General features: G+C 41.8%; 1 protein-coding gene across 1 annotated transcript in view; it reads left to right on the top strand.

Moving 5' to 3' along the window:
- Nucleotides 1–27,182, top strand: part of lrpprc (leucine-rich pentatricopeptide repeat containing) — a gene marked incomplete at its 5' end in the record, with an annotated part of 58,673 nt that extends 31,491 nt beyond the window's left edge. The window contains 15 exons of the mRNA XM_083922970.1: nucleotides 209–333; nucleotides 2,761–2,867; nucleotides 8,553–8,621; nucleotides 8,774–8,864; nucleotides 9,363–9,505; nucleotides 11,495–11,618; nucleotides 12,101–12,227; nucleotides 14,713–14,801; nucleotides 14,883–15,087; nucleotides 16,726–16,850; nucleotides 16,959–17,074; nucleotides 21,894–21,968; nucleotides 22,474–22,558; nucleotides 23,674–23,816; nucleotides 26,957–27,182. Of these exons, the coding sequence (XP_083779096.1) occupies nucleotides 209–333; nucleotides 2,761–2,867; nucleotides 8,553–8,621; nucleotides 8,774–8,864; nucleotides 9,363–9,505; nucleotides 11,495–11,618; nucleotides 12,101–12,227; nucleotides 14,713–14,801; nucleotides 14,883–15,087; nucleotides 16,726–16,850; nucleotides 16,959–17,074; nucleotides 21,894–21,968; nucleotides 22,474–22,558; nucleotides 23,674–23,816; nucleotides 26,957–27,028 (1,696 nt within the window). The 3' untranslated portion in view covers nucleotides 27,029–27,182. The remainder of the gene's footprint in view (nucleotides 1–208; nucleotides 334–2,760; nucleotides 2,868–8,552; nucleotides 8,622–8,773; nucleotides 8,865–9,362; nucleotides 9,506–11,494; nucleotides 11,619–12,100; nucleotides 12,228–14,712; nucleotides 14,802–14,882; nucleotides 15,088–16,725; nucleotides 16,851–16,958; nucleotides 17,075–21,893; nucleotides 21,969–22,473; nucleotides 22,559–23,673; nucleotides 23,817–26,956) is intronic.
- Nucleotides 27,183–27,611: the final 429 nt, after the last annotated feature.

The raw sequence follows: 27,611 nt of genomic DNA, 5'->3' as shown, positions 1-27,611 counted from the left end.
GTGCTGTCATGAATTCAAAGGCCTGTATTGTTGCGGAGGGTCATAGTGCTTCAATAGGAGGTCACAGGGTTAACACCCCATGATGTACTCTCTATTCTCTACCGACACAATCCTGTACATGTCTGACTGGACAGACCTGACATCTAACTCGCTTTCTTCTCTCTCTCCTTCTCTCTTTGTGTCTGTGTGTGTGGTCTCGTGCCTGCAGTAAGGACCTGTCCGGAGCTCTAGACGCAACACTGGAGTATCAGAAGCGTTACGGCCACATGCCTCGCATCCACGACATCATTGTTGGTCTGGTGGAGGAAAGAGACACCGCACTGCTGCAGAAAGGTTACACATTTTTAAAGTCATCAATCTGATGCTAGAACAATGAGTAAATCATAAGAGCATTTGTTGACTGTTTTTGATTATTAAGTGTAACAGTTCACCCTACAAAAGCATTTTAAGTCAAGCATTTGCTGACTTTCTCAGATTTATGTGGTTTTAAATTGGAAACCTTTTATTTACAATTCTACTTTTTGCAAAATATGCAATCTTTAAGATGCTACTATGAGTTATGGAAACATGTCATTGGTATTTTTCTCTATTTTGAGACATTTCATGCACTTAACCTTAATTGATAAGTAATAAGAATATGTAATACATTAACTGAATAAAGATGATCATTAGTGGCTGCTCTTCTTCTGTCAACCCCTTTGGCCATAAACAGTGTGGTCAATAAAAAGGACATTTTATACCTTTCATTAAAAAGCTGACAGTAGAGAGGTGACAGAAATTACAGGACAAAGAATGAATGACTTCATCTATCTAGGGGTGTAAGAAAATATTGATAAACTTGAGTATTGTGATAATATGATACATAAAAATAGACTACATAAAAATAGTAAAAACACTCGATTTTTAATTATTAGTTTACATGTAAAGATTTTTGGGAGACAGTGGTTCATTTTGCATTGTTTAATCCCCCATCTGAATCAAAAATCAGACTTAAAAAATCGCAGTTGCTCGCCCTGCTTACAGTATCACGGTATATTGAATGGTAATCCCTGTGTCAGGATACTCATAGTATCACCAGATTCTTGCCAACACTCATCCCTTTATGCAACAAAGGTCCCTGTTTTGAACTGGGAACATTGCGTGCATGGTCAGCAACTTAAACCCAGAGACCACCAGGATGCCCGCGAGCCATAATTTCAAACATCACACTTAGTCAAAGGCTTATTATGTCAAAATGGCCTTGTTTAAGTTCAGGATAGCAGTACACACTGTCACTGCTTCTCACCGATATATGCTCAAAATTTTCAAAACTTCTCTTGGTTGACTCAAACCTATTATTCATTTCTGTGTGGGGCGAAGCTAATCCAAATTGCCCGCTCAGTGTTTGCATTAGAGGCACACGTAACAAGCAGCAGCAATTCAAAGAGTGTGTAAGAGTACCAGAGAGTGAGAAAAGGTTCAGACCAGGGTCGCGGTGAAGCACGTCAGACGATCACGTATTGAGCGGTCTCCCTGTATGCCGACAGCGGCGCGGTGAAAAGGTCAAATTCAACGTGCCGCAGGGGTAAGTGGCTCTGGAGTGTGTAAAGGTTGAAACCATGCATGGAGCACCTCTCCACCTCCTTCTCTCCCCTTTCACCCACTCCCTTATCCACCTTTCCCTCTCACTCTCGTGTCTGACCTCCGCGAAAGGTGACGGACCCTCTGAGTCAGGCGCTGCACCCTCAAAAACAAAACTTTTACGACGATTGTCTGACAGAGGCATGTAAATCAGTGCCAACTAACCAAAACTAGTTCTTGAAATCTCAAATGATTCAGGTTCCCACTCCCTCATATAAAGCAGCAGAGAGGGGGGGCTTATGACCTTGAGTCACACTCGACCTGACGGCACCGTGAGTACATGTTGAGTGCCACAACCTGTTAAAACACACCATCGGAAATAAAAGTAGAAATGTACTGGAACCATCAAAATGTGCAAACTCCAAACAGACCGGCCCTCTGAGGTCCAAAACTACTTGTTGAAAGATCATGACTGACATGTCTGACCTTGGTTTGAGGTTCTGGCATCCATAAAACACGCTAGACAACTTTAAAACAACATACAGTGCGTGCTTTTGAGAAGGTTTTGGTCGCGGTAAATTCCACAGGAAAGAGTCTGTAGTGGCATTTTGAGGGGGAAAATGAAGTAATTTGTGCTAATAATGAGCCAATGTGATTCAGTCTTCCACCAAAGCCCCAAGTCAGAATTTCTATGCCAAAAATTCTACTTGAATTTATTCCAACTTGTCTACAAACGTGTCTAAATTAGATTCACACCCTGAATTTATTTCTTAATGACATTGACAATTCTTTCTGTTGACTTCAGATGACAGCAAATAAAGGGCGAGGGATTATTCTTTCTTCCTCCGCTTTGCTGAATATGCAGTTCCATTAGGATAACTGTGTGCGTCTGTGAGTGTGTGTGTGTGTGTGTGTGTTACCTGTCCTGAAGCTGCTGGACAGAGATAGTACGTAGCGCTGAGCAGAGCGCTTTAGCAAGTTTACCATGAGAGCTTAGGCTTTCATTCGGGACCTGTGTGTGTTTGTTTGAGAGCAGACTTGATATGGCTGCTTTGTGCCTGGGACATTGTGCCAAATAATGGAATCAGAAGGAAAAGATTGAGTGTGTGGTGTGTTTGTTCACCTTGCAGGCATTTTTATTCATGACCTCTGTTTTCCCCCCATCTGTCTGCCTGCCTCTCTTTCTTTCTTTCTACTCAGCCATGGACTTTTTGAGTCAGGAGCGAGGAGAGATGACCATGCTGTATGAGCTGTTCTTCGCATTCCTGCAGACAGGCCGCTACCAGGAGGCTCGTAAGATTATTGAGGTAAACACATACATAAAGGAACTATGGGTGCCAGTTTGGACGGATAGGAAATTCCACGATTTTCTGAGTGCCAAAAGTATCATATTAGCAGACATAAGCTTTTGGTGCCAAGCATGATCAGGTTTATTCCATTGATTTAATCGAGGAACTGGATATGAAATATTAAAGAGCTGTATTAAATATACAAGAGAGAAAATACGTCAGGTCTCTTAAAATAAGTGCCATATTACATTCTGGGTTTTAAAGAAAACATTTTCTAACTGAAGGTCTGTCCGTAGACCTGCTGTTCCTCCGCTGGTAGAACAGCAGGCTGCACTAAGTCGTGTCTTATTAGTGGTCTGATTTCACTGAGATGGACCTTTTAGTTAGCCGCTGTAACTCTAATTCAGCCAGTGTGAGACTCAGCACCGGGGATCACAGCGGGCTGGTGACCAGCAGCAGTGGTGGATCTAACCATTTAGTTAATGCAGTAATTATCGAGTGTTTGGAAGAATTTTTTCTGCCCTAATTGTTACCACATTGAGATGTTTCCAATAATATTGTTTATCTGTGATATCAAATCTAGTTTGGAGGATTAAGGGAAGCGCAAACTTTACAAAAAAAATGGGGACATTTAAAACAATTCCCACCTTTCTGGCATTTCTACACTTTTCTTTTGTAATCTTAAAATGCTCCTAATAAGTATACGGCACACTAAAATGTTAAAGAAATCCAGCAGGTCTTACAACTCAATTCTCATTGAATATCTGACCAATCATTTTATTCGGCCCAAATACAATGATTCACCAAGCTTCCTGCCTGTCTTCTGTCGCTCCGGTTCACATTTGCTGCTCATGCTGCGTTCAAGTGCCATGGGAAGTCCGGAGTTTCGGACCTACAACTTGGCAAAGTGCAGGAAGGCCTGTCAAAGTGGAACCTCCTACTAGCAAATTCAGGGTTGGATCGATCTCCCTCGAATTCGATGGAACGCATGCACTGGAACGCAGCATTTCTCTCCCACCGCAAGTGTTGGGGGACAAGGGAGTGTCAGAGGTCAGGCAGTGGGAAGAGGTTAGGACTTTCGAGGGAAGCGCTGTGAGGCATGCAAGAAAGGTAAAACTTTCTTTAATGAACTGAAATAATGGTTCCCGTGTAAAAGGTGAACAATAATTCACTCTGATTTCACAGGTTTGCAAACTCATATATAAACAGAAGAGTGGTATTTGTGTTTTGGTTTTCCTGGATGCATCAGATCCCAATATAAAAAAATGGGTTCTCAATCTCGGAGAAGCTACCTGCTGAAAAATAGATGACGATGAGCCAAAGAGGACATACATGATGTAAAAGCCATTCCCTTTATTGTTATTGCTCATCTGACCTGAATATTTCATGAATATTTATATCTTTGTCATCTTAAGTCCTGCTATAAGCCCTGTAGATTAGTGTGAGAAAAAAAGGGAGAGGCAAAGCAGGCAGATAAGAAGCGATTTCCACATGGATAAAACAGGACGGGCGGTCTGGGACTGGATAGCTGGACAGAGAGATTGATGAATAAACAAATTGAGGGATGAGCCTGACATCAGAGGAAAGGGACACAAGGCCATTATGTTGACTGATCAGGATGAGAACAAAAGTGTGTGTGTGGGGGGATACCTTAACTCCCTTGCTGTCACTCTTCCCTCTCTTGTGTCCTGGTGTGTACTAAAAGAGGGATTTGTTCCTCTTTAGGATTTTTAAACCCTCTTATATATTATCTACATGTTGTTATTGTGGCTCTCGTTACTCTTCTGCTATTTTGTATTGCTGTTGTCCTACTTGAAAAAAAAAAGTCAGCTACACGCCAGTGATGAGTGAGATTGGGGATGTCTTGTAAATGGACCACAGATGTGCATGTTGTCCGCGATGTCAATGGAAGATGTAGGTTAGAGAGACAAAAGCTCAGCTGCGTCACCTCCATCTGGTGGGCTTTACACTGTCATGGACACACAGTGTGAGGTTCAACCTGCAGATCTTTAAATCATGCAATATAGATGGAGCATCTTCAGCTGTCAACAGAGTCTGCCTTAGAATTTACATCAAAACATGCCCGGAGATTCACTGTGACAACTGTCTCAACAAGCAATTTTCTCAAATAATGATCTTGAACCCACAAAGACAGTCCATTGTTTGGCTCTTCCTACATGTGATGGCTGCCTGTACTGTAGCGGCATTGTTCAGTTTATAAAGTGTCAGAATGTTACAAAATCACACTTTTACATTTTGATAAATGACTAATGGATTATTCTGGTGTATTTTTTTCATTAAAATAGTGAAAAGGCAAAACACAATTGCCCAGATCACAAGGTCTGACATCTATGAATTGCTTAATTCTGTCCAACCCAGAGCCAAACGCACAATAATTCAGTTTAGGGTTAGGTAAAGCAGCTGTAAATATTCACATGCAGGACTGTAGCCACGATTTTAGCATTTTCTTTGGGGGAAAAGAGAGAGAGGAGCGCAGTGAGTTCCCAATTCATCATGGTTATATAACATACCTGTAAACACTCAGCTACCAAGGTGCTCCCATGAGGGCCATTTACGTTTATCGACTTTTAAAAGTATTTTTGGCCACTTTGCCGCTGTGGAAAAAGCTCTAAAGACAACATTGACATATTACCACTTAGATGAAGTTCGGTTTGAGGGAAATATCTGGCTCTTTAGCTGCAAAATGCTCTACTATTTTCACCTGCTAGCCACAAACTAAATACCCCTTTGTCTCTCTGTTGTTTGGTGCTGAGCAAGTAATGTACAGTGGGTTTATCAGAGATCTTTTTGCTGCATGTTGCAGCTGGAAATGAGATTAACAAGAGTGGTGAGAGTGAAAGTTGTGGGCCAGAAAAAACAAAAACAGATTCTCTCTTGGTCACTACACACCTTTCCCGTTACACATGGGCATTAATCCATCTCTGAGGTTCATACTTGCATGGCGACGGATATAGTGCTGAGGATATATAATACAATAGAATCATATCTATCACTCAAATATGCATACACACTCAAACGCATAAATACTTTTTTTTCCCCCTCTGAGAGTGTCAAGTGGCAGTCCAGAGTGGTGTCTCTCTTTGGGCTGTGTTTGGTATAATTGGCAGCTGATTAATCACAGCTAATTAAATGTAATGATAGAGAAAGGTGGCCAATTTTGCGCTAAATGGTCAAGGTTAGGTAGAGGATTGTCAGGTGGCCGGGCCTATTATTGCAGCATGCGCATGTGTGTGATGGTCAAGGTTAGGTAGTATTGCTAAAGAGTGGTGAGCCATTATGTGTTTTTGTGTTGGGGAGAGGGGTTTGGCCATGTATATGTGTATGCGTGTGTACTAAGTGGCCAGGTGATTAGTGGAATTAGAACATTAGGAATTAAGATGGAGAGGGTTTGTTAAGTGGAGGTGAGACGAGGTCGGCTCTATCTTTTTCTTTGTGTACATCTACCTAAAGATGAAAAAGGAAGACTCCAAAGGCCACATAGGACTCTTACAGAGGCAGAGTGAAGGACTGTCATAAACTCTGCTGTGTGGGTGTGTGTGTGTGGGAAGATTGTCCTGATAATCTGATCTGATGACATTTTTCCATTATCTCTTTCTGAAAGTGAGAGTTTCTATGCTGTTGCTTGTTTCTACTTTGTATTCTTTTGATCCACCCGTGCGTGTGTAAGTTACGTGCCTTCTTATTTCTGAGGATTTTATTTTTTCTGCCCAGATTAGGGAGATTTGTCTGACGGATTCGAAATCCCAAACATATTTGTGTGTGTGTGTGTGTTTGAGAGTAGATGTGCAGGAGGCTGCTTTGAGCCTGCAAGACTTTACCAAGTAAAGGGAATCAGAGGCAAAAAGATGGAGCACTTGCACTGGGCCTTAGTCTCTTAAGAAGATTAGACAGACTGCGAGAGAGAGAGTGCAACACATTTTAATTTGTCCCTTTGGCTGGTTGGGTAAGAACATAATGCCTTTGCCTGGGCCGGATGGAGGGATGGAGAGGCAGGGGGAAAAGACTGAGTAGGAGCAGGGGAGCTTTGGAGGAAGAGGGAGAGATTGAGAGAAGAGGGGATTGAAAGAGGAAAGGATGGTCAGAGAAAGGGATGAAGCCCGTCTTTTCTTGACCCACCCACTCGCAGTATGATGGGCTCCCATCAAAGAGGCCAGCGGGGATTGAGCGCCGTTGATCCCCGTTCAGATTAACTTCCTGGCGGATCGTTCTGTCTCTCTCTCTCTTTCTCTTTTTTTCAGATTACCATGAAGAGAGGGAGGGCGCAATTTCTCAATCCTAGTCTTATTCAGATTGTATCAAAGCCCCAAGAGACAGATGAAATCCTCATCACTGTTATTCCATGATAATAATCATCTAGTCACTCCACGTATCAGGCTAAAGCTTAGTTACATGAGCCTGCAGTTCAATCTATGTCAGCCCTTAGTTGACAGCCCCCGTCTCTCTGAAGTAAAATCTTTTTATAGTCGGTACATTTTTAAACCTAAATTCTTATTGATCTGTGTTCTGTTTTGAATGTTGAACCTGTAATTTTGCATCTAAAATTATTGATTAGTCTCTTCTGTCCTCAAACCTTTCTTAGCAAGAGATTCAGTTTATTTCAGTTTATTTTCTCAGTGAGTAGTGCACATTAATAGACATTACACATTAGTAAATACAAGGTTCACAGATCTTTTATTAACATTGGGGATGAAAATGATTTTGCAACCCTAGAGTGCAGCATAGTCTCTGACGTCCTCACAGAATCCACAAATAATGTTGAAATGATCCCACAATTAATGGATCAGTTAGTGTCTGGACAGAAGATTAATTGTTCAAGTCATTTTTTCCAATCATTTGCCTCTAAAATAGGCTGCTCTTGCTCTGTTTTATGCCCACTCAAGGCCACACCAACATTCACTTCACTTTTCTTTTTCCAGTTAAAGATAATCTGAAATTGCATCAGTGTGCACTCACATAAAAGAGCTTATTCTGGAGACACATTTAATAGTTCGAACCGGTGATATATCCCTCTATTGATTCTATTATATAGCTGGTGTACATCAACTAATGGACAGTATTTAAAATGCTTTTCAGGCTGCATGGGTTCGTATAGATATGGATTATGCATCCATGTTTACTTAACCTATATATTTCATTGACGTTCAAAGACATTCATAATGATTGTACTGTGATTTAGGTAGAAATGCTCTATTTTCACCTGCTAGCCACTAACTAAGTGGTGCTGAGCAAGTAATGTACAGTGGGTTCACCAGAGAACTTTTGCTGCCTGTTGCAGCTGCAAATGAGATTAATCAGAGTGTTAAGAGTGAAAGTTGTTTGCCAGAAAACCAAAACAGTTAGCTGAATGATGATTCTCTCTTGGTCACTACAAAAAATGTTCCAGGGATAATTCTGGTTTATTACATTATGTGGAATATGCCGTAACTTTTACCTTTTAATAATAACATTGTCTAGTAATACCAAGTTTATTGCTTGAGGTCTGGGAACTTGGTGACAAAAAGAAATCCAATTTGGTGGCTAGCTCAACACATCTCCGTTACACAAACTCGACACCCACATGCAGACACACACACACACACACACACCAAAAGTTCAATGCAGCTACTGTTTATTGCTCCCATTATTTATTTACTCTCGGCACTCTTTCAATAGAAATTCTCCTCTGTTTTTCCTTTTGTGTAGACCCCTGGGCTGAGGGCACGGTCTGGACGTCTGCACTGGTATGCAGAGAAATGCATTTTTTCAAACCAGGTAACACACACACACACACGCACACACGCACACACACACAGACACATTGATACATTCTGAATTACTCAAGGCCACAAAGAATGAAGCAAAAAAGAAAATGAAAATACAAAAATTCCAACTTAAATTATACATTGTTGTGTTTGTGTGTAAAGATGGAGGCCTTGGAGCAGATGGTGGACTTGACAGCCAAGCTGTTTGAATGCGACAGAGACGAGATGTACAGTTACGTCCTCCGTCTCTGCAGTAAGTCTCTTTCTCTCCTATGTATCTCAGTTCGTGTGTTTAATTTGATTTAAAATGAATAGAAGGACTTTTTGGCGTTTTTTGCCTCACTACCTGACTCCTAATCCCCTCTTGAGAATAGGATCAGTAAGAAGTAAGAGCACAGGACATGGTGTGATTGCTGCAGTGAAGAGCCTAACAGATAACAGCTGTGATTGGAGTGTTAAAGCTGATTGTCTGCCCATTACCCTCACTTCCCTGCGCACACACACATATACACACCTTCTAGTTAGTGTGTTTCCCAAATTACAGCATAGTTGAGGGTCAGTCAGCTGATCAGATTAGTGCTTTGATTGCCCCCTCTCAGCATGGAGCGCTTTGTCTGAAATTACTCTCCGGTGCAGCCTGAGTGATGAGCTACAACCAATACAGCCACATGGGTTTGTGTGCCACAGTGTTCATAACAAATACCAATAAGAATACAGTCTTATTCTCTCTTATTCCCTGTCTTGTTTCTAGAGAAGACAAACAACTGGCAGAAGGCAGAAGCGATATGGACGAAGATGCAGGAGGAGAATGTCATTCCCAGGGAGAGGACACTGCATATGCTGGCAGACATCCTGAAGATGAATGGCCAGGAGGTGCCCTTTGAGGTGCCTGAGGTAAAAAAAACAACCCAGCTTTATAATATGCACATCACAGTAACTATGATTAGACAGATCTGATTCAGAAGAATAATTGCCCGGAGGTTCCTGAAGGGGGAAAGATAACGCTGAAAGCAAAAAGACCAGGAGATTCCCAAGAGCTCTGGAGGACTCTAAAAGTGCCCGAGGTCAAACACAACACACAAGCATGCAGCACTGAGGGTTAAACACCAGTCACAATGAGGACTGTACATGCATCTATTATATCAATTAATAATCTATTAAAGTCATTTATCTAGAAATAAATGGCAAACATTCTCCATTTTCAGCTTCTCAAATGGGAGGATTTCCAGTCTTTCTGTTGTTTTTGTCATTGTAATCAAATATCTTTATCGTTTCTGTCATTGTAATCAAATATCTTTATCGTTTCTGTCATTGTAATCAAATATCTTTATCGTTTCTGAGCTTTTATTGTACGGAAAAGCTATTTGTAGATGTCACCTTGGACTCTGGCAACTTTATTACATCCCAATGGGAAGTAGTGGCCGTGTTCAGCAGCCAAATAACATATTAATTTGAAAACAACACAAAGGACACAAATAAGCACTCTAGCTACAAACTAGTAAAAACATGAATAATCAGAATTAGGTTTATTGTTATTATAGTAGGCCTTGCTTGACAAAAGGGGTCATTTGATCTCAAGCAGTTCTTGCCTGGTAAAATAACGGTAAAATTAAAACGTACAGCAACAGCCAAGATCAATGTAGAATAGAAAAATTACAATAAAACATGAAAAAGATGATAATGATATGAACACGATACTATTATAACTTTAACAGATATGTTGTTAAAGTAAATCCCATATGTACGATGGGAAAAGCTTTACAGCTCTGTGCATATTTAGCAGGGGATGTTGATGATGGAAGTTCACACAATATAACTGTAATAACTCTACAGAGGAGCTAAAGTCAACTAATTCTAAATGTATAAAATGGCAGTGCCCAGTAGTGCTATGTGCTTGGTTAGTTTTAGGTATAGCATATTGTCCTGAATGGATTTGAAAAGGGAGCTTCACTGGAACTGCATTTAATATGAACTGAAGCTGATCTCCAACATTCCCAATTATTTTTATACTGCCTAGATTAACCAAAGAGCAAGCTGCCCCCAACCTCTGATCACAGGAGCTAACCCCGAAAAAAACCCTCTGAAAACTCTTATCAACTTGCTCCATACGGCCCCTCTCCTCACCCCAGCCCGCTCCACGTTAAGCCTCTGTTCATTACATGCAGAGGAAACAGGATTGAAGCTCTGATCTGAAGTGTGGTCAATCAGACCAGCTTTCTGATGAAAGGAATTACAGCTTGATCTGTCTGTAAATCTGTAATGCCAGACTAATTTAGCCAGCAGCTAAATGCCACCATATGGCTGCCTCTGGATATTTAGTTGCATACTGTCACGTGACCTCGACTGTGTTCTGGCCAAAAGAAGAAAATGAAGTGGACAGAATGTGAAAAAAAAGTATTAAAAAGATTAATACCAAAGGGGGGTTTTGCTTTTAAATGTTAAATATTACGGTGTCTGCTCTGTTGCTGCATTTTTCCTCAGCTTTGGTTTTCAATGTGAGCGTGCTCTTATTGCTCGGAGCATGATGAGACAGGAAGTGAATGCTGTTGCCTGGAGCGATGAACTTGGTGACCCCTGGGGCTCTTGAGTTGACACCCCCCACTTCGACACACACACTCTCTAGCGCACACACACTTTTCTTTTGCCCCTGGGGTGCCAGACCTAATTTGCCCCCAGCCAATACAGCTTAACCCCCTCCCCTCACTGCTACACGGGTGACTGAGCATTACGGGACCCTGCCCTGCCTGCCCACCCAGCATTATTGCACTGTCATATACACACACATACATGGCAATGAACGTGTGCGTGTGCGTGTGCGTGTGTGTCTGGAAACATCAGATTGAGTTTCATCCCATTTTTTCTCCTTGTGTGTGTCTTTTACAGACCTGGTACCAAGAAGTTGCCACAAAACAGCAGGTGGAGTCAGCAACAACCCCTGCCACACCCGAAGATAATTCTCAATTATCTACCTCTCTGGTGACCCTCTGTAAAAAGAAAAAAGCCAAAGGTAAGCAGCAGGAAGTCCCGGTGTTGTTTTCCCGCATGATCTAGAGCTGAACTAAACACATGGGCTGGTTTGAAATACTTGAACCCTCTGCGGTGTGAACATTTTCCATTTGAAGCTGTAATAAATACATTTTTGACTGTTAAGTGGCAGAAAGATTAACAACCCTGATATACTTCTGACTTATCCGCTTTATTTGAGCAAACAACTACTTATTAAAACATACAACGCATCCAGCAACACAGGCTTCCAGATGGAGTCCTCTGTCTCTGTCTGTTACATACTGACATACAGATGTTACTCATTTACTTCACTGTCTGCTGATTTGTGCTCTGCATGAAGTGGGATTTTCTGCTCGATATGGCGATAATTGTTTAAATATCTTGGACAAAGACACCTTTTCGCACCTCAGTCGAAGAATACTGACGCCTTCATCCTGTCCAACCTGCGACTAATTGTGTCTTACCCTCGCTCTCTTTCTACAGAAGCATATAAGATGCTGAAGGAAGTCAATAAAAAGGGTGTGACATTAAGTGCCGGCCCTTACGATCGAATTATCCGCAGCCTGTTGGCCGAGGGATCTATTAAGGAAGCCATGGAAGTCAAGGACATGTAAGTGCCTGAACAGGTCATTATTACACATGCCTCCATATATATGCCGCCACTAAACCAACATTTTACTGTTTATGTCATTTTATCTCGTCTTTAATGCATCTTTGTATGCTATTATTTTTCTATTACATATTTACATTTTTTTCCCGCAAAATAGAGATCGGTGCATCTCTACTTTCACCGTCTCCTCAGTTTGTGCCACCAGGTCACCTCAGGCTAAAACCACATCTCCTCAATAGACAAGAGGATTATAAACTGATTGTGTATGAACACACTCAGCAGTGAACAGTGGTTCTTACTAAGCCCCAAGATACACACACACACGCTCGGGTGTACAGATTAATATTGGTTTTCTGGGAAGCGGGTGACGTTGCGCAAAAACATCAATCTTCTTCCAATTAGTAATATATCATGTGTTGTTGTGTTACGTGGGGCCATATCAGGACTTGAGCCTGGAGACAAATGGATGGACAGACTGAGGTATTAGAGATCTGAGCTTAGTGCAGCGCTCATCTTCTCTGTCTTTTTCGGTAATCGCTTTCCTTTTCTGTATCTCCTTTTGTCCCTTTCTTTGCATCGCTTTCTCGCTGCAGAGGAAAAATACAGACACAAAGCGTTACAAAAAAGAGATAATAATAAAATGACACGGATACACTGAAAGAAGAGATGCAGTTACTAATTTGCAGGGAAAGGGGAAAAACATGTAAAGACATCCATTACACTATCAGTCTCTTCCCTGTTTTCAGCTCTCTACATGGTTCACTCTCTTATGTTATGAGAAATAATCGTATCAATTTTTGACTCCTGTTTCAACAAGCGCGAGGCAATACAAGTGATAACCCATCTCCAGTCTGTTTGAATTGGTTTATGGCATCCCTGCCTGGATAAAAGCTTTGTTTATCTGCACTCTAAATGAGAAGTGAAATGAGCTGAGAGGAGAGTCGGGGAAAGATGGAAATGGGGAGGGAGACGAAGGAGATAAAAAGAGCCGAAGGAAGAGTGAACGAGGCGAAGAGGGCTAGATTTAATCACATACGAGGTTAATGAAGACGCTATAGGCATTAATTCTCTCTGTGTGTGTTTGTTTTTGGGTAATCTGTACAGAATTGAGCAGCGGGGTGCTTATGGTGAGATTAAGGGATTGGGAGAGAGTGATGATGATGAGAGAGAGGGAGGGTTGGATGTTGGATTCATTGGCTAAAGCACAATACCCCTAGAAGAAGGTGGGGTGCGTGCGTGTGTGTGTGAAAGGTGGGTGAGTGACGGCCTATAGAGATTTTCTCCCACCCGATAAGAATAATTCTGACCCCTCTCCCCCATTGCTCGGTCTCCACGGCAATCCGTCGACGACCCTGTTACCGCTCCAATCTGCGCCGTGACCCTGTCAAGCCGCTGCCGGATGCTGCTTGACCTGGTGTCGCCGTGGTGATAAGGATTGCTGGCCTGATGCTCAATTGAGCGGACGGATTAATCTGGTTGCAAGGCTATAATGACAAATTTAAAAAAAGAAAAGACGAGGCAAGCTTGATTGAGGTTTTAGTGGCAAAGAAATGAAGAGGAGGAGGGCTGAAAAGGACAGCAATTAGACGGGCAGACAGAGCGAGGGAGGGAAAGTCGGGAGGAAGAAGTGATGAGGAGTGGGGGGGCGCAGCTCCTGGACGCGTCAATACTGCAGTGTTCAGCCTGTCCCAGCCTCATCCTCCCACATAATGCCACGCACAGATATGCGAACACACACGTGCTGCGGCTCAGCGGGAAGTAATCAACTGTTTGATGTCTGTATTATTTTCAGGGTTACAGCAAGCACTTTACAAGAGGCTCAGGCTTGCTGTCAATCACATTTGTTCCCATTGTCTCCTTTCTTTTAGCTCATGTTGTTTATCTACACTGGCTCTGTGGAGTCTGATAGATTTTGAATGTGATGCCTTGTAATGGCATAAGTGCAGACGACTAAGATCCCACAGAGATATTAAAGGGATGTGTTTGATTTTCCGAAGTGGGGTTGTATGAGGTACTTATCCATAGTCAGTGTGTTTCAACCCCCAGGCAGGAGGACAGGCATGGGAGCTGAGCACTGTACTGCTGTGGATGGGGGAGCAGCATCAATTTGCCACCAAAAAAAAAAAAGAGAGTTTAAGTGTGCACTTAATTTCACTTTACCTTGCCGTCAGACATTCTGTTAAAGTTTACGCGAAGGCAAATGAAACCCCTCTATACTTTAATCAAAGCCACTAGACTCAGTTAACAAAACCAGTAATTTTATCTCTTGAACACACAGGAGACGCTGCTCTACTGCTTCCTTGATCAGTTAGTCTGCTTGTGTTATTGTGTGACTTTGATGTTTCAGTGGGTAAGGAGCAAACAAACTTGCTGATCGAGGCAATGGTAGAACAGCAACTGACGTGTTCTGTGACGTAAATTACTGTTTGTCACAAAAATAAGAAGTGTGACTCAACCAAAAATATACTTTTTGTGTCTCTCTCAGCGCCGAGTCTTGTCTGCCAGGCTTCCATCTGAGTGACACCGCCACCTGTCTGCTCATCATCACACACAGCAAGAGAGGCGAGGTCAAAGGTGAGAAATAGATATTTGTGGGTAAAACACTCATATACACATTTCCTGCACACACGCTCATCCCCTTGCACTCCTTCACAGAGGCTTTTGAGAAACTGAAGTCCATGGTGCAGATGAACCGCGTGCCCTCGCACCTCACCATCACGAGAGTGGTTCAGAGTCTGGGTAAACATGGCGACGTGGCAGGGATCCAGGAAGTGGAGTCGCTGATTAACGGTCTGGGCGTGAGCTCCAGCCTGTCCAGCATGGTGTTTGTCAACAACACGGCTCTCGCACACATCAAGAAGTAAGCGTGCTGAACGTATATGTGATGATTAATGAATGGGTTTGTGTATATTATTTTTGATTTGAGGAGGCATTATATCACCTTTTTTTTTTTAATCCTTACCAACCATGTTTACTCGAAAGGAGTGCAGACACACACCAAACAGAAAAACAAATCACTTTGCGATGAGCTATGAGTCCCGTGAGTAAACCGTAACATTTCAGTTCATGACGCAATTTAAAAAAGTCAGTGTGAAGTCTTTTCTACTATTTTGTAAACTGTTGCTGAGCAGCACACAGAGATAAACAGTTTAATGTAACACCAGTAGCAGAGCGTGACGAGACCCATGTTGACACACTCTTAAAGTAAAAGCTTACAGGGGGAGTGCGGTGTTCAGTACAAATAGGCAACACAGGCGTAATAGGATTATTCATGGGTTCCTTTTAATGTCATGAAAACACCCATCCTCCACTTCTGCTTTGTCGCTTCTCAAACAACAGAGAACAAATATATGAAACACATTGTGCATCAAACTTTCATCGCGCTACTTGCCGCATTAGCGCTGTCCCGCAGCTCGAGCGGCAGCGTCCCCCGTGCCATCTCGTAGGGACAGCAGGAAGTGATGAATAGCAAGACAGTCTCACGCCCGATTGGCCATCGCAGTGCAGGCCTGTCAGCTTGAACCCTGACCTCCAGGAGCCGCGCTCTGAGCAGCTCTGACACGTGCGTCCCCGCTGTATCTGAGTCAAGCTGACTGGTTAAGAGCCAGGGCGGAAAAGCAAGCAGGCCCGGAAAGCGGAGCGCCACATTTAGAGGGGGCCCCTGCTGAATTATTCAGACGGTCCCAGTCGCAACAATCAGCGTAGATATGTTCCCCCACCTCGGGAACGCTTTCGCATATACATACACAGAGACGCGCACACACCCTGTATGTTAAATATTCATTACGACTGCTGACGGTGGGGTGGGAGCAGGGAGCGTAGAGTGTTAGTAGTGAGGTCGGGTTGCCAGATTGAGTTGTTTTAGATTTGTAGCGCTTTGGTGTGCAGGCTTTGTTTTGTTGTAGCAACCGAGTGTGTACGAGTGAGCATTAGTGGAAGAATGAGTTGGTCTGCGCTCAGAGGGAGGAAAAAAATAAACCAATGTTAATTTAACATTAAATTACTAAAATTTCCTTCTAAAACAACATGTAGGAGAAATGTTTATATATATATATTAAATATATATATATATTTTTTTTATATATTTTTTTAATATAATATAATATATTATTATATTATATAATATATCTTAAGCACGTTCCTCCTCCTAATCTCTCGCTTTAGACATTGTTATATCTCACAATTTACACCCAATGAGCATTCAGCACTGATGTAGGAATAAGTGCGCTCCTTATGTAACAAAGCTGTGTTTGTGTAACACATCAAGAAACCTGTTCACCTTCCCCGAAACCTAAACATAGCGTAGTTGCCATGCATGGGCACTGGACATCAGAAATGTTGTCATTGAATGTAATTCAGAGTTTTACAGAATCGTTCAGTGTTTCTCCCGTTTTCTTTGTTTCTGTTTGAAGATTAAACATGTAGAGCTTATTGGCTGTAGTTTTGAACTCCTCTAACTAACCCTTTATTTCCCGCCTCACTCACTCACCCCCTTCAGTGATGACCTGGAGTCAGCAGTGGAGGAGTTGGAGGCAGTCTTCACTGGTCCAACCACAAACGCCAGTATGTCCTACGTCTTCAGAAATATCTTGGAAGAAGAAAATAGCAAAGCCATAGACAAGTGTAAGACACACTCACAAAACACATGCAGATATATGTATTTAGCAAAATATGAATAACAGGAGCAAAAAATGAAAAGACTGTTGCTCAAATGTGCCTTCTATGTTGCAGTGAGTGCTATGGCAGAGCGCCTCGCCAACCACTTTGCCTGCTACAGACCAGCTTCAGACCTCTTCCTCCAGCTGCTGGATATGGACAAAGTTGAGGACGCCAAGTTCATGCTGGCAGTGAGTATGAGTGTGTGTGTGTGTGCGCGTGTGTGTCTGTATTTGGTTGTAGTCCACTGTAGGGATTAAAATATTTTCCTGAAAACGAGAGCAGAAGCACTTTCTCCCGGGAATCCTGGGAAATTGACTTGTTCAAAAGGTATAACTTCAGCTGAAAACCGGGTGGTACTGTATATCTCAAGCCACACTAGATGCAACCAGGAGAAATATGCATTAACATATGGGTTCCCAAACTCCCGTGTATTATTTGGTGGTATTAATAATTAACATAAACATTTCATGAACTTCGCTAAGGAGTTCTTCGAGGAGTATAAAATGCCAAGTTCTTTGCCTGTGTTCTTCTTTCTGCTGAGGACAGTCTCATGGAAATCTTATTTCATCAATGTTTCATTGTATAAACAAAATGCATTAAAGCAAGCAATACGGTGTTTTCAAAGTCATTCCTTTAATCTTCGACAAATTCCATATTGTGTCACCGATCAGAGGCTAATGTCGCCACGAGGATTTCTACGTATCAGCCTATTTGGTTTACCCCTAGAAGTATTTTTACCCGTTATTGTATTACTCTGGCAATGGGAATTAGGTAGGATATGTTTTCCCGGGATTAAACCCTAGTCTACATAGTCTGAGATGATATGCACTTTATTAATATTCATTCCTTCATGCAAATGCATAAAGATACATCACTTGCTGCTCTCGCTCACTTCTCTTCATCAAACATTAAGATTAAGTGAAGAAATCCATGGTTTTTAAGGTCACACATGCATTTCTAACTCCCCATTTTGTCTTTGTGTAAAGAGGAGCGGAGATAAGGACGCCTCAAAATAAATCAGAATTGTTACCAAATAAAATGAAAGAACAATCTGCCATAAAGTGAAGGTACTGCTCTACTTTATTTCGGTTGGATCTTCTGCGCGCCATGAGGAGAGACTCCTCCGACTGTGAGATGTCAGTTGTGGAGGTTTTTTTTTGTGACCACTTTAACTAAATTTTAAATCCCCTGGGTCATTTTTGTCCCACACTTCTCCTCTTGAGTGTCTCGCTCTTGACTACATTTTAAAATATCACATCAAAGTAATTAAAATCTGCTTAAAAAAAAAAAAAAATCAGCAAGGGAACTGGTGATGCATTTGTCCGGTTGTCAGACCCATGTGAGGATGGAGACGTTACTCAACCACAATCGTTGACTTATTCATCCAGCCTCACATTTATGTCAGGAAGTGCTTCCCCTACATTCCACCAATGAGTCTGGTGGTCTGAAATTGGCCTCCTACTGCTTCACTTATTTAACACAGTTCATACATTACAGCTCAATGACTTTGCATTGAGCCTGGGGACATGAATATGTATAAACTGGATGGGTGAGAGACAGGAGGACGGATGAAGAGGTAGCAAGAGGGATCCTGAAACTCTGAGAGAAAGACAGAAAAGTGGAGATGACGACTCTGCTCTCTAACAGTGATTATTACACTGCACACTAATGAACACAGATATATCATTAGCCGTCCTCACTTGCTAAGGCTCTTTTTAAACATGAACAGGTCATATTAAGGTCTTGTCACACAAATCTTAACTGCGCTCATTTTTCTTATAATTCTACTCTTGCTGCAAAAATACAGTTCATTTTTAACAAGAGGACAAAGGGCTACTTATACAACCAAATCTGAGTACAGCAGTTGGTACACTGACTTTGCAACCAAAGAGCATTTCATTTGCAGCATTATAGTATATTATTACTGTAACATACAAGAGAACATTAAGTCAGTTTCTAAATTGTAAGTCCTGAATACCGTATGAGACTGGAGCAGAGACTAGGGTTGCATACAGTACTTTGTTGGTAAGAAATATCTAAAATCTAAAATTATTTTTTGACCAAGGCCTGGCTTTGTCTTTTATTTACCAAGTAGGTCGGTTACATCAGCTCTTCTGGACCACACTAACAGCGAGGGTAAACCGAGATAAATCCATAACCACTGCAGATACACTCAGACAAGAAGGCCACACGTGTCTGCTCCTCACTCCTCCCTGACATCTTGAGTGATTATCCCTCTCAATCTTTAATCAGGGATGTCTGACGAGCATGCATGTTAATGAACAGATACATTACTTACTATACTCATTTTGTCATCACTATTTAAACACAAACTATGGATTACATGATTTTAAAGCTATAATATGCTTCTTGCTTGATATGCATCTTGGCTCATTTTCCCCCTTCCTCTTTATTACTTATGCAAGAACAATGTCGGAAGGATATGTAGAGACAGAAGGAGGACTATATAGTTAAGTGGGATGTAGTTTTTTTTTTTTTAGATATCTGTAAAGTAGAATCTTGAAAGTCCAACATAACGTAAAAGTTGAATTCCCGGTTGTATCTCTTGCACTTAACACAGCAAACTTTATACACACTTCAAAGTGCTTTACAGATATTTCATCTTTTGAAAAGGAGTCGGAAACAAACAAACCCCCTGATACATACCAGAAGTCCAGATGTCTGAACATTTAAATACTCATGCAAAACATGTGTAACCAGAAACAACCGTGCATGGCGTTACAAAGTAAAACCCCAAGGACATCTCCCTGCAACGACTACACTAAAACGCGTTCTCCCGTTTGTCTCGTGTTAACTTTGAGTTCAGACTCGGCTGAAGGGACCCAGGTTAAACTGGTGTGCTCCCTTTCGTCCTCTCTTCCTCATCTTTTTGTCTTCCCGACATCCCCCCCCTCAAAGCCGCTCTCCCAGGGTCACTGGAGGGTAGCGGCCCGACTCCTCCATCCCATCATAAGTGAAGCAGGGCCAAAAACTCTGAAAAGCTTTTAAGTAGGAGCCGACAATAATGATGACAAGGCTATCAGGAGAGAAGGGAGGTGAGGAGCGAGAGGAGAGCGAGAGGGAGGAAGTTAGTCATTAAGGAGTGAAACGGTGACAGGGGGAAGCAGTGAGGCAGGAGCTTCACACACTCATCTACAACTGCTTAGGTGTGTTAAGGGGGGGGGGGGGGGGGGGTCATTGAGGAAAAAGAGTAAGCATTCCCTGGGTATCCAGAGCTTTTAGGCAGTGTGTGTGAGGAGCAGGGGAGACGGGAGGCATGGTCGGCTGTGGCGTCACCTTTGGGAGTGGTCGGTGTAGCGAGGGGGAAAAAAAACATAGGAGCGAGTGAGTGAGAGCACGGAGCAAAGTTGAGTGAAGTGGCATAGTGTTGGTCTAATTGCCTGATTGTACTCAAGGCATTCTGCCGCTTGGTGACTCTGAAAGGAGGCAGCTTGCTCCGTGTGTGTGTGTGTCGTCCTGTTAAAAGCCTTACATGCCCCTCGCCTTTAATTCTGTACGAGGTGCAGAAGGAGTGAAACAAGTTTACGACTGGCTAGTAATCGTAGCTCATTGCTGCTCAGCCAGGAGAACGCACTCACCCAGAGCACAGTATCGTTAATGCATCTCCTGTATACACACACAGACACACACTTTAAAATACACACACATGCAGTTTATTGTATGTGTGCTTGCATGTTTTCATCATTATGCAATCATGCACGGGTTAAATGTGCAGAAGACTGGCTGATTTTCTTCATATATATGAATTAAGGTGTGTTTTCTATCAGCATCACTGCCAATATGGAGTCAGAATCTGCTGTAATTTTACCCACCTACCTTTTACCATTACAGTTACAATCCTACCTTAAATCCCAAGACTCAGCAGGCACCAGTTATCAAATGCTGGTCAATTTTGATATTTTAGGTTATTTTGCTTCCTTAACATGTCTTCTTTCAGACCAGCAGGAAAATACATTTAAAATACACATTGTGGTGTTTATTTTACCACACTTTGTTCATCTATGTCTGTAAATTTCTCTCAATTTACTAAAAGTTGGCATTAGATGGTGTCTAGTTTTCATATTTAAACATAACATTTTAGAAATCTTTTTCAAGTTTCATGGTGAGATCTATTACTTTACATGTACACTAAATGTCTTGCTAAATGTATGTATGAGTTTTACAATATGAATCTTTAAATGACTTTTTCCTCACTCTGAGGCATGAATCTCCACTTCAGTAACACTTAAATACACCAATCATTCTGGTTTTATTCCTCTCTATATTCTGACGTTTTCTACGGAGGTCTTTGTTCATATATATTATTCACAGCCTGATTTAGACAACATTTTATTCCTAAAACTTTGTATTTTTTTTAAGGCTGTTGCCAGTATTTTTCTCATTTATGTTTTGATCAAAAGATAACTCCAAAATCCCCTTTTATAAAAACCAAAATACAAGAAGTTTGAACCTTGCTTTATCCAATGATACCATTTCTGTTCTGGGAATGTATGAACTAATTTGCATACATAAACATACATTTTCAGAAAACTTGTAATACAAAAAATATGTGTCTTAATTGTAAGTAATGAACTGGGGAGGTTTCACAGTGATATGTATTAATTTCTTTTTTACCTGTAATGTCCTTTAAATGTCACTTGATGCACTGAACACTTTTCACTCCTCAGTGTTTCCTCACACTTACCTCTGAGTCCTAGATATGGCCTTCAGTGTGACTAAGTGAGGATAATTATGCTTTCTGATGTGAACTGTGCTTTACATTTAAATACCTAAAGAAATGAGTAGCTATTAAATCCATATTTAACCTTTTAACCTGGGTGTGGGAGTATGGGTGTTTACATGAATGCGTGGGTGAGTCAGGAGTACATGTGTGTGTATGTACTGGATCTATATGAAGAGCACGGTTTGTGGAGTATTCATGACTTCAAGACTTCCCCCTCATGTTATATCTCACAGGTTTCTTTTTGCCCTCTTGTCTTGCTGTAGCGCTGCAACGCCGTGGCTGAACAGAAGGACATGCTGGTGTCCTACATGACTCAAAAGGCTCAGAGTCCTGGAGGGGTAAAATCTCACATTAGGATTCTTCTTTAGTTTAGTTACATTTGCACCGAAATAAGATGCAACCGTGTTTGTGAGTGTGTTGTGTAGAATATAATTGAAAACAGAATGCACTGATTTGCAAATCATTGAAACCCTGTTTTTTTATGGAAAAGAGCACAAAGACAACATTTCAAATGTTGAAACATTTAATATAAAATAATCTCTTGGGCCAGGGTCACGTTTACCACTGTTGCATCACCTCTTCCTTTAACAACACTGTAAGTGTTTGGGAACTGAGGAGACTGTTCACAGACAATGGTTTTTGCATTAAGTCATTAATGTGTATCAAAAACAAATAAAGGGCAAAGGATCGAACCCTGGGGTAAAAAAGTATTTTTTAAATATCTTAGATATACACACATTATTAGAAACAAATTGTTATATATCATTTAAATACTGATTCCTGTCGGTAAAGATGAGCACTATACTGACAAAGTTTTAACTGAATTAATGTTTGTGTGCACAGGTGGACAAGATCAAGAACCTGTTAAGCCTGATTCCAGACTTCGCTGAGAAGGAGGTGCTGTACCCATACCTGATGAAAAGCTATGGTAAGACACACACACACTCACACGTGGTCTGGGTGGGTGTTGTGCAGCAGCTAACGGTGCGGCAGGCGGCTGCATAGCGGACCCATTAACAATGCATCAGGTCAAGGAGTGCACATGTGTGTGTAGGCAGACATTCAGGGGTTAGAAGAACACATGTCCTCTAATGAGTTCTCTGTCCTGGCTAGCCTAGCGTGCTAATCGCAACACGGTCAACCACTCAACTTTTCCCCTTTTTTTTTTCTCCCCACATTTTTTTCCCCTCTCTCCATCGCCTCACGCCCTCTCCACCTTTTTTACTCCGGTCTGTTTCATTGTCCTCTTTTTTTTTTGTCCCTTCCCTTCTTTCTTTTACTTTCATCCTCTCCTCTTGTCCCTCCCTTTCACTTCACCTTCTCACCCTCCTGTCTCCCGTTTTTCGTACCTTGTCACACCAGAGATGAGCAGACATGACTATTTAATTAGCATCAGCTAGCTGCCCGGTCAAGGCAGCCGTAGGGGACACAAGTAGCGGTGCTCGGCTTGCCTCTGTTCTCTACATACTTTTTCTTTTTTGTCTTTGAGTGGTTTTCTTTTCTCTTATCTGTCTAACTTGCTCTTTTCATTTTCTTTTCTGTGGTGTCCTGACTGATGCACACAGCCGCACCCACTTACGCTCTTTCCAATCCACAGAAAATCATTTCAATCATTTCACCTGAAGAGGGAGATCGTTAAACCAAGTTACTGCTTTCAGATGTATAATTTTGAAATGATCTGATATTTAAAAGTGTTTCTCTCTCCAGAGATTATATCCATATGGTGTTTCAAGTAGTGAATCTTTGTTTTTTACCTGCTGCTCTTTTTTAACACGCACACCCAGCTGCCTTTTTCGAAGTGGTGTGTTATTCTGTCAAAAGCACAGGTACATACATAATGGACAGTATGCGGGTGCATTTAAGACATTCAGTTCTTGTGCCAATTCATTGATGAAAGAACAAAGTAACAAAATAACAGAATTATCCCACCACCAGTAAATATGACGTGTTTTTCTCTAAATGTCTACCTATAAATTTGACAGCTGAGTTTTTTGTCTCGTTTGCTGACTTTACTTTTTCTCTCTCCCCTTTCTTGTCTGGCAGTCATGGATAAAGACTTACCGGCAGCCAAGGCTCTGTATGAGCAGATGCAGAACGAGGGGGTAGTTATAGACGAGCTGTCACTCAAACGGCTCTTTGCGCTTTACCGCGACACAGGAGAGACGGCGCCCTTCCTTGAGCCCCCTGTGAGTCTTACACACACGCAGACAAACACACACAAACACACACACACACACACACACACAAAGGATGCTCTACACAAATCAACTGGATTTTTTTGGGGTCCAGAGTTTAAGGATATTGAACAGAAAGTATTTGAGTGAACTATTTTTGAGGAATGTAAAGAATTCACACAATTAGGATGACCAGGTGCCGTGTCTGACAAAATCAAACCGCTGATGCTTTTCTGAAAAATCCAGCTTTTATGCAATGGCTGTGAAGAAAGCAGGGAAAGCTGTCATCATGGCACCGTGTTGGATGTCAAAGTGCACTGCACACATGGGTCAAGTGCAGGTTACCCTGTCACCGCCTTTGCTACGCACAACGGTGGAAATTACGAGTCACCACAAAGACGCAAGCAATGCAGATTTAGGCGGAACATGATGGGAACTACCACAAACAAAAGGAAATGCAGCTACAGCAAAGACTGGGAAACTACTTATAAGAGGGAATACATGAGTGCAAGCAGGCCACGCAGAAAACTGACTCTTTAGCTGCCTTTTATGGTTACTGCAGAAACATAGTGTGGGAGTTGGGAAAGTTGCATTCAAATGAAATATATTAACCCTGCACATGCTAAAGGCCTGAACTGTAAGCTGCATATGCTGTTGGGTTTTAATTGTTTTTATTGCTTGAAATCAATGATTCAATGTCAGGATCATGTAATCATGGTTTCACTGCAGGTCGATAAATGACACTGTTCAGTTACACTGGCACTAGTGAATTACACACACACCTATCCATATTGCTACAACCATGCACAACATATAAGGAACAGATCTGTGTACAAATTCAACACACACACACACACACACACACACACACACACACACACACACACACACACACACACACACACACACACACTGTTTCTCCTAAACTGGTGCTGGCATTTTTTTCCGGCTGGCATCTTAATGCATGCCATTGTTGGTGTGTGCGCGCTCTGGTCTGTGTGTGCCATAATGTGACAGAGTAGTGCAGTATACACAGGCCTGCAGCTGGCTGCGTGAGTACGTATATTGTGTAAGCGAGATGGTGTCACTGCAATAGCCGCTCAGTGTTTTTGAGCATTTCAGCACATTGCACGTTTTGTAACTTGATGTAGATTTATTTTTGGCAGTGGACACACACACACACACACACGCACACACACACACACACACACACACACACGCACACACACACACACACACACACACACACACACACACACACACACACACACACACACACACACACACACACACACAGCCGCCCTCTCAGCCCCAGCACTTTAATGCGCTGTCCCCTCGAGGCAGGTGTACTGTAGAACGAAGCCCACCTCTTACCTTCCCATCACTCACCTGCGGTGCAAAGATAGACGGAGAAAGAGGGATGAAGGCAGAGAAGCTGCTGCATTATTCACTGGATGTCAGGATAGTTAAGTGATTGCTGGGTTTTATGAGCAAAGGCGAGCCAGAGGAGTCGCAAGGAGAGGGAAAGGTGAACAAGTCATGGTGTTCAGAAGTTTCTATAAACAAATCTCAGGTTAAAAAAAAAACACCTGTCTGTCATTCTACGTCTCCGCTCCATTTATTTTGAAGTTATTGCACCACGATGACAACAGCAGGACCGTACAGATATGCTCTTAAGGCATCTACACTTGATTTTAAGAGAACTTTTCACATTCACAGATTTTATTTTTGGCAGTTCTCTCTCACAAATTAACTTTACATGTGACGGTAGACCTGTCGTACAAGTCATGTACTGATAGAAAAATAAAATGTCCATAGAGAGAAGAAGAGAAGGTTCCCGCACACTGTCCTATTTAGGCGTAGAAAATGAAACCGTGTATTCCTAAAATAAAGTTTATTGCAACTAAACGGGACAGTGTGCAGGAGTCTTCTCTCCTCTCGCCTTTGGACATTTCTTCCGATGCACCTGTCCACAAAACACTGAAGGTGTGCATGAGCACTTAGTCGGAAAGATGAAACGTGCAGTGCCTTAATCGGAGTTAACGTGGAGTTTATCATATCCGCTTTGACAACCATAATATTTCTATTGTCTTTTTTCTGCCCTATTATGACTACTGACACTGCTAAATTTGACTTCTGAAGCTCCACAGTGTGAAGTTCTCCCTCTTTCTCTTCAGTTACATTTTTATGAATAATACGTACCCACCAATGGAGCGGAACAGGTTACTTTATACAGCAATGTGGGGAAATCGATTATGCTAAAGATCACGTCATGAATTCATCAAATGAACAATTCACAAGACGTTTGTGCAGTCAGATATTTATTATAAGAATATCAAAATGTCCCCATTACTCTGGTTAATACACAAAATGGATGGGGACAGTTTGGAGTGGGACTATTTCTTCAGTAGAAAGTAGTTTCATTGCTCACAGTGAGATGGCAGAGTACCAGGGACACGGTTCATTGAAAGAAATGTTGCAGTTGAATTTTACACATTTAATTTGTAATCGCTTTAAGCACCACACATGAAACTCCATAGTATCAGACAAATATCTCAAAACCTGAACAAACAAAATCTAGTGAGAAAATATGTTTAGCAACCCTTTTGAAAGGGTTTTGACCTCCCGCTCCTTCTTTAGTAAACTGCTATTTATTAGCATTAATTACCACATTAATAAGCAAAGGTATTATGCAAGAAGCTGGCATAATCTGCAGGAAAGCTCTCACCTTCTCCCCTCCAAAAAACACCCACCACAACACTTTGTCTGGATCAAAACACTGATTAATTAGCCAGGAACAGAGAAAGTGTGTGTTTGGGGAGTGTGCTACAAATCCCCGATTTGTGTATTAATGGGGATTTAAAGATGAAACGAGACAACCTGGATGGAGAGTGGAGACTATTTAGACAGACCCAGGAGGGCTCCACCGCTGCTTACTTTTGGAAAGAGGCGAGATAGAAACGCACACGCACACGCACACGCACACGCACACGCACACGCACACGCACACGCACACGCACACACACACACACACACGCACACGCACACGCACACACACAAACACCTTACAGCCTCATTATATGGCAGGTGAGCATTTGTTGCGGTTTTGTTTTGTATGCTCGATGCTAAATCATCTTTCTTTCTCTTTCCAGGAGAGCTTTAAATTTTACGCAGAGAAGCTGAGAGAAAGATCAGCCCAAGCCCAGACGACAGCTGAGGCATAAGGATTCGTCCACCTCTCTCCTTCCTAAACGTTTTCCTCCTTTGTCCCTTTTATTTTTTCTATGAGTTGTTTGAGCCGAAATGTTGAGTACCGCGCTATTGATAATGTTCATGATGATTAGATGTTCGGAAGTATTTATGCTAATAAATGTCCCATTCTGAGCCTGAGTCTTTGTGTGGATTAAAAGGTATTTAGTGGTACAATTAACCTTTTTCTCAGTGCAGCAGGTAAAGCACAAGCGAAGCCAATTACATTTACAATGGCTCAGATCAACTGAGGGCTCCCAATGAGTCTGTGCGCACGATACCGGGGCCCTGAAAAACCAAAAAAACTAGAACGTTGGAAGTTGAATAATGACTGCCTTTCCTGCTATACAACACAATTATGTCCTAAATTCCAAACTCTATATACCGCCTATGTACTTATCTTCATAATATTCTGTTCATGCAGTAAGTATAAAAGAAAAAATATTGCATATTAAACTTCAGAAGAAAATGTTTTTTCCCCCAAATACTTACGTTCTTTGTTTTCTGAGATGATTACTGGAACGGTTTTAATATTATAAAGGTTATTTATATTTCAAA

Source organism: Echiichthys vipera, assembly GCF_963691815.1.
Source record: "Echiichthys vipera genome assembly, chromosome: 11".
NCBI classification, from domain to species: Eukaryota; Metazoa; Chordata; class Actinopteri; order Perciformes; family Trachinidae; genus Echiichthys; species Echiichthys vipera.
This window is presented reverse-complemented; position numbering and strand designations above follow the sequence as displayed.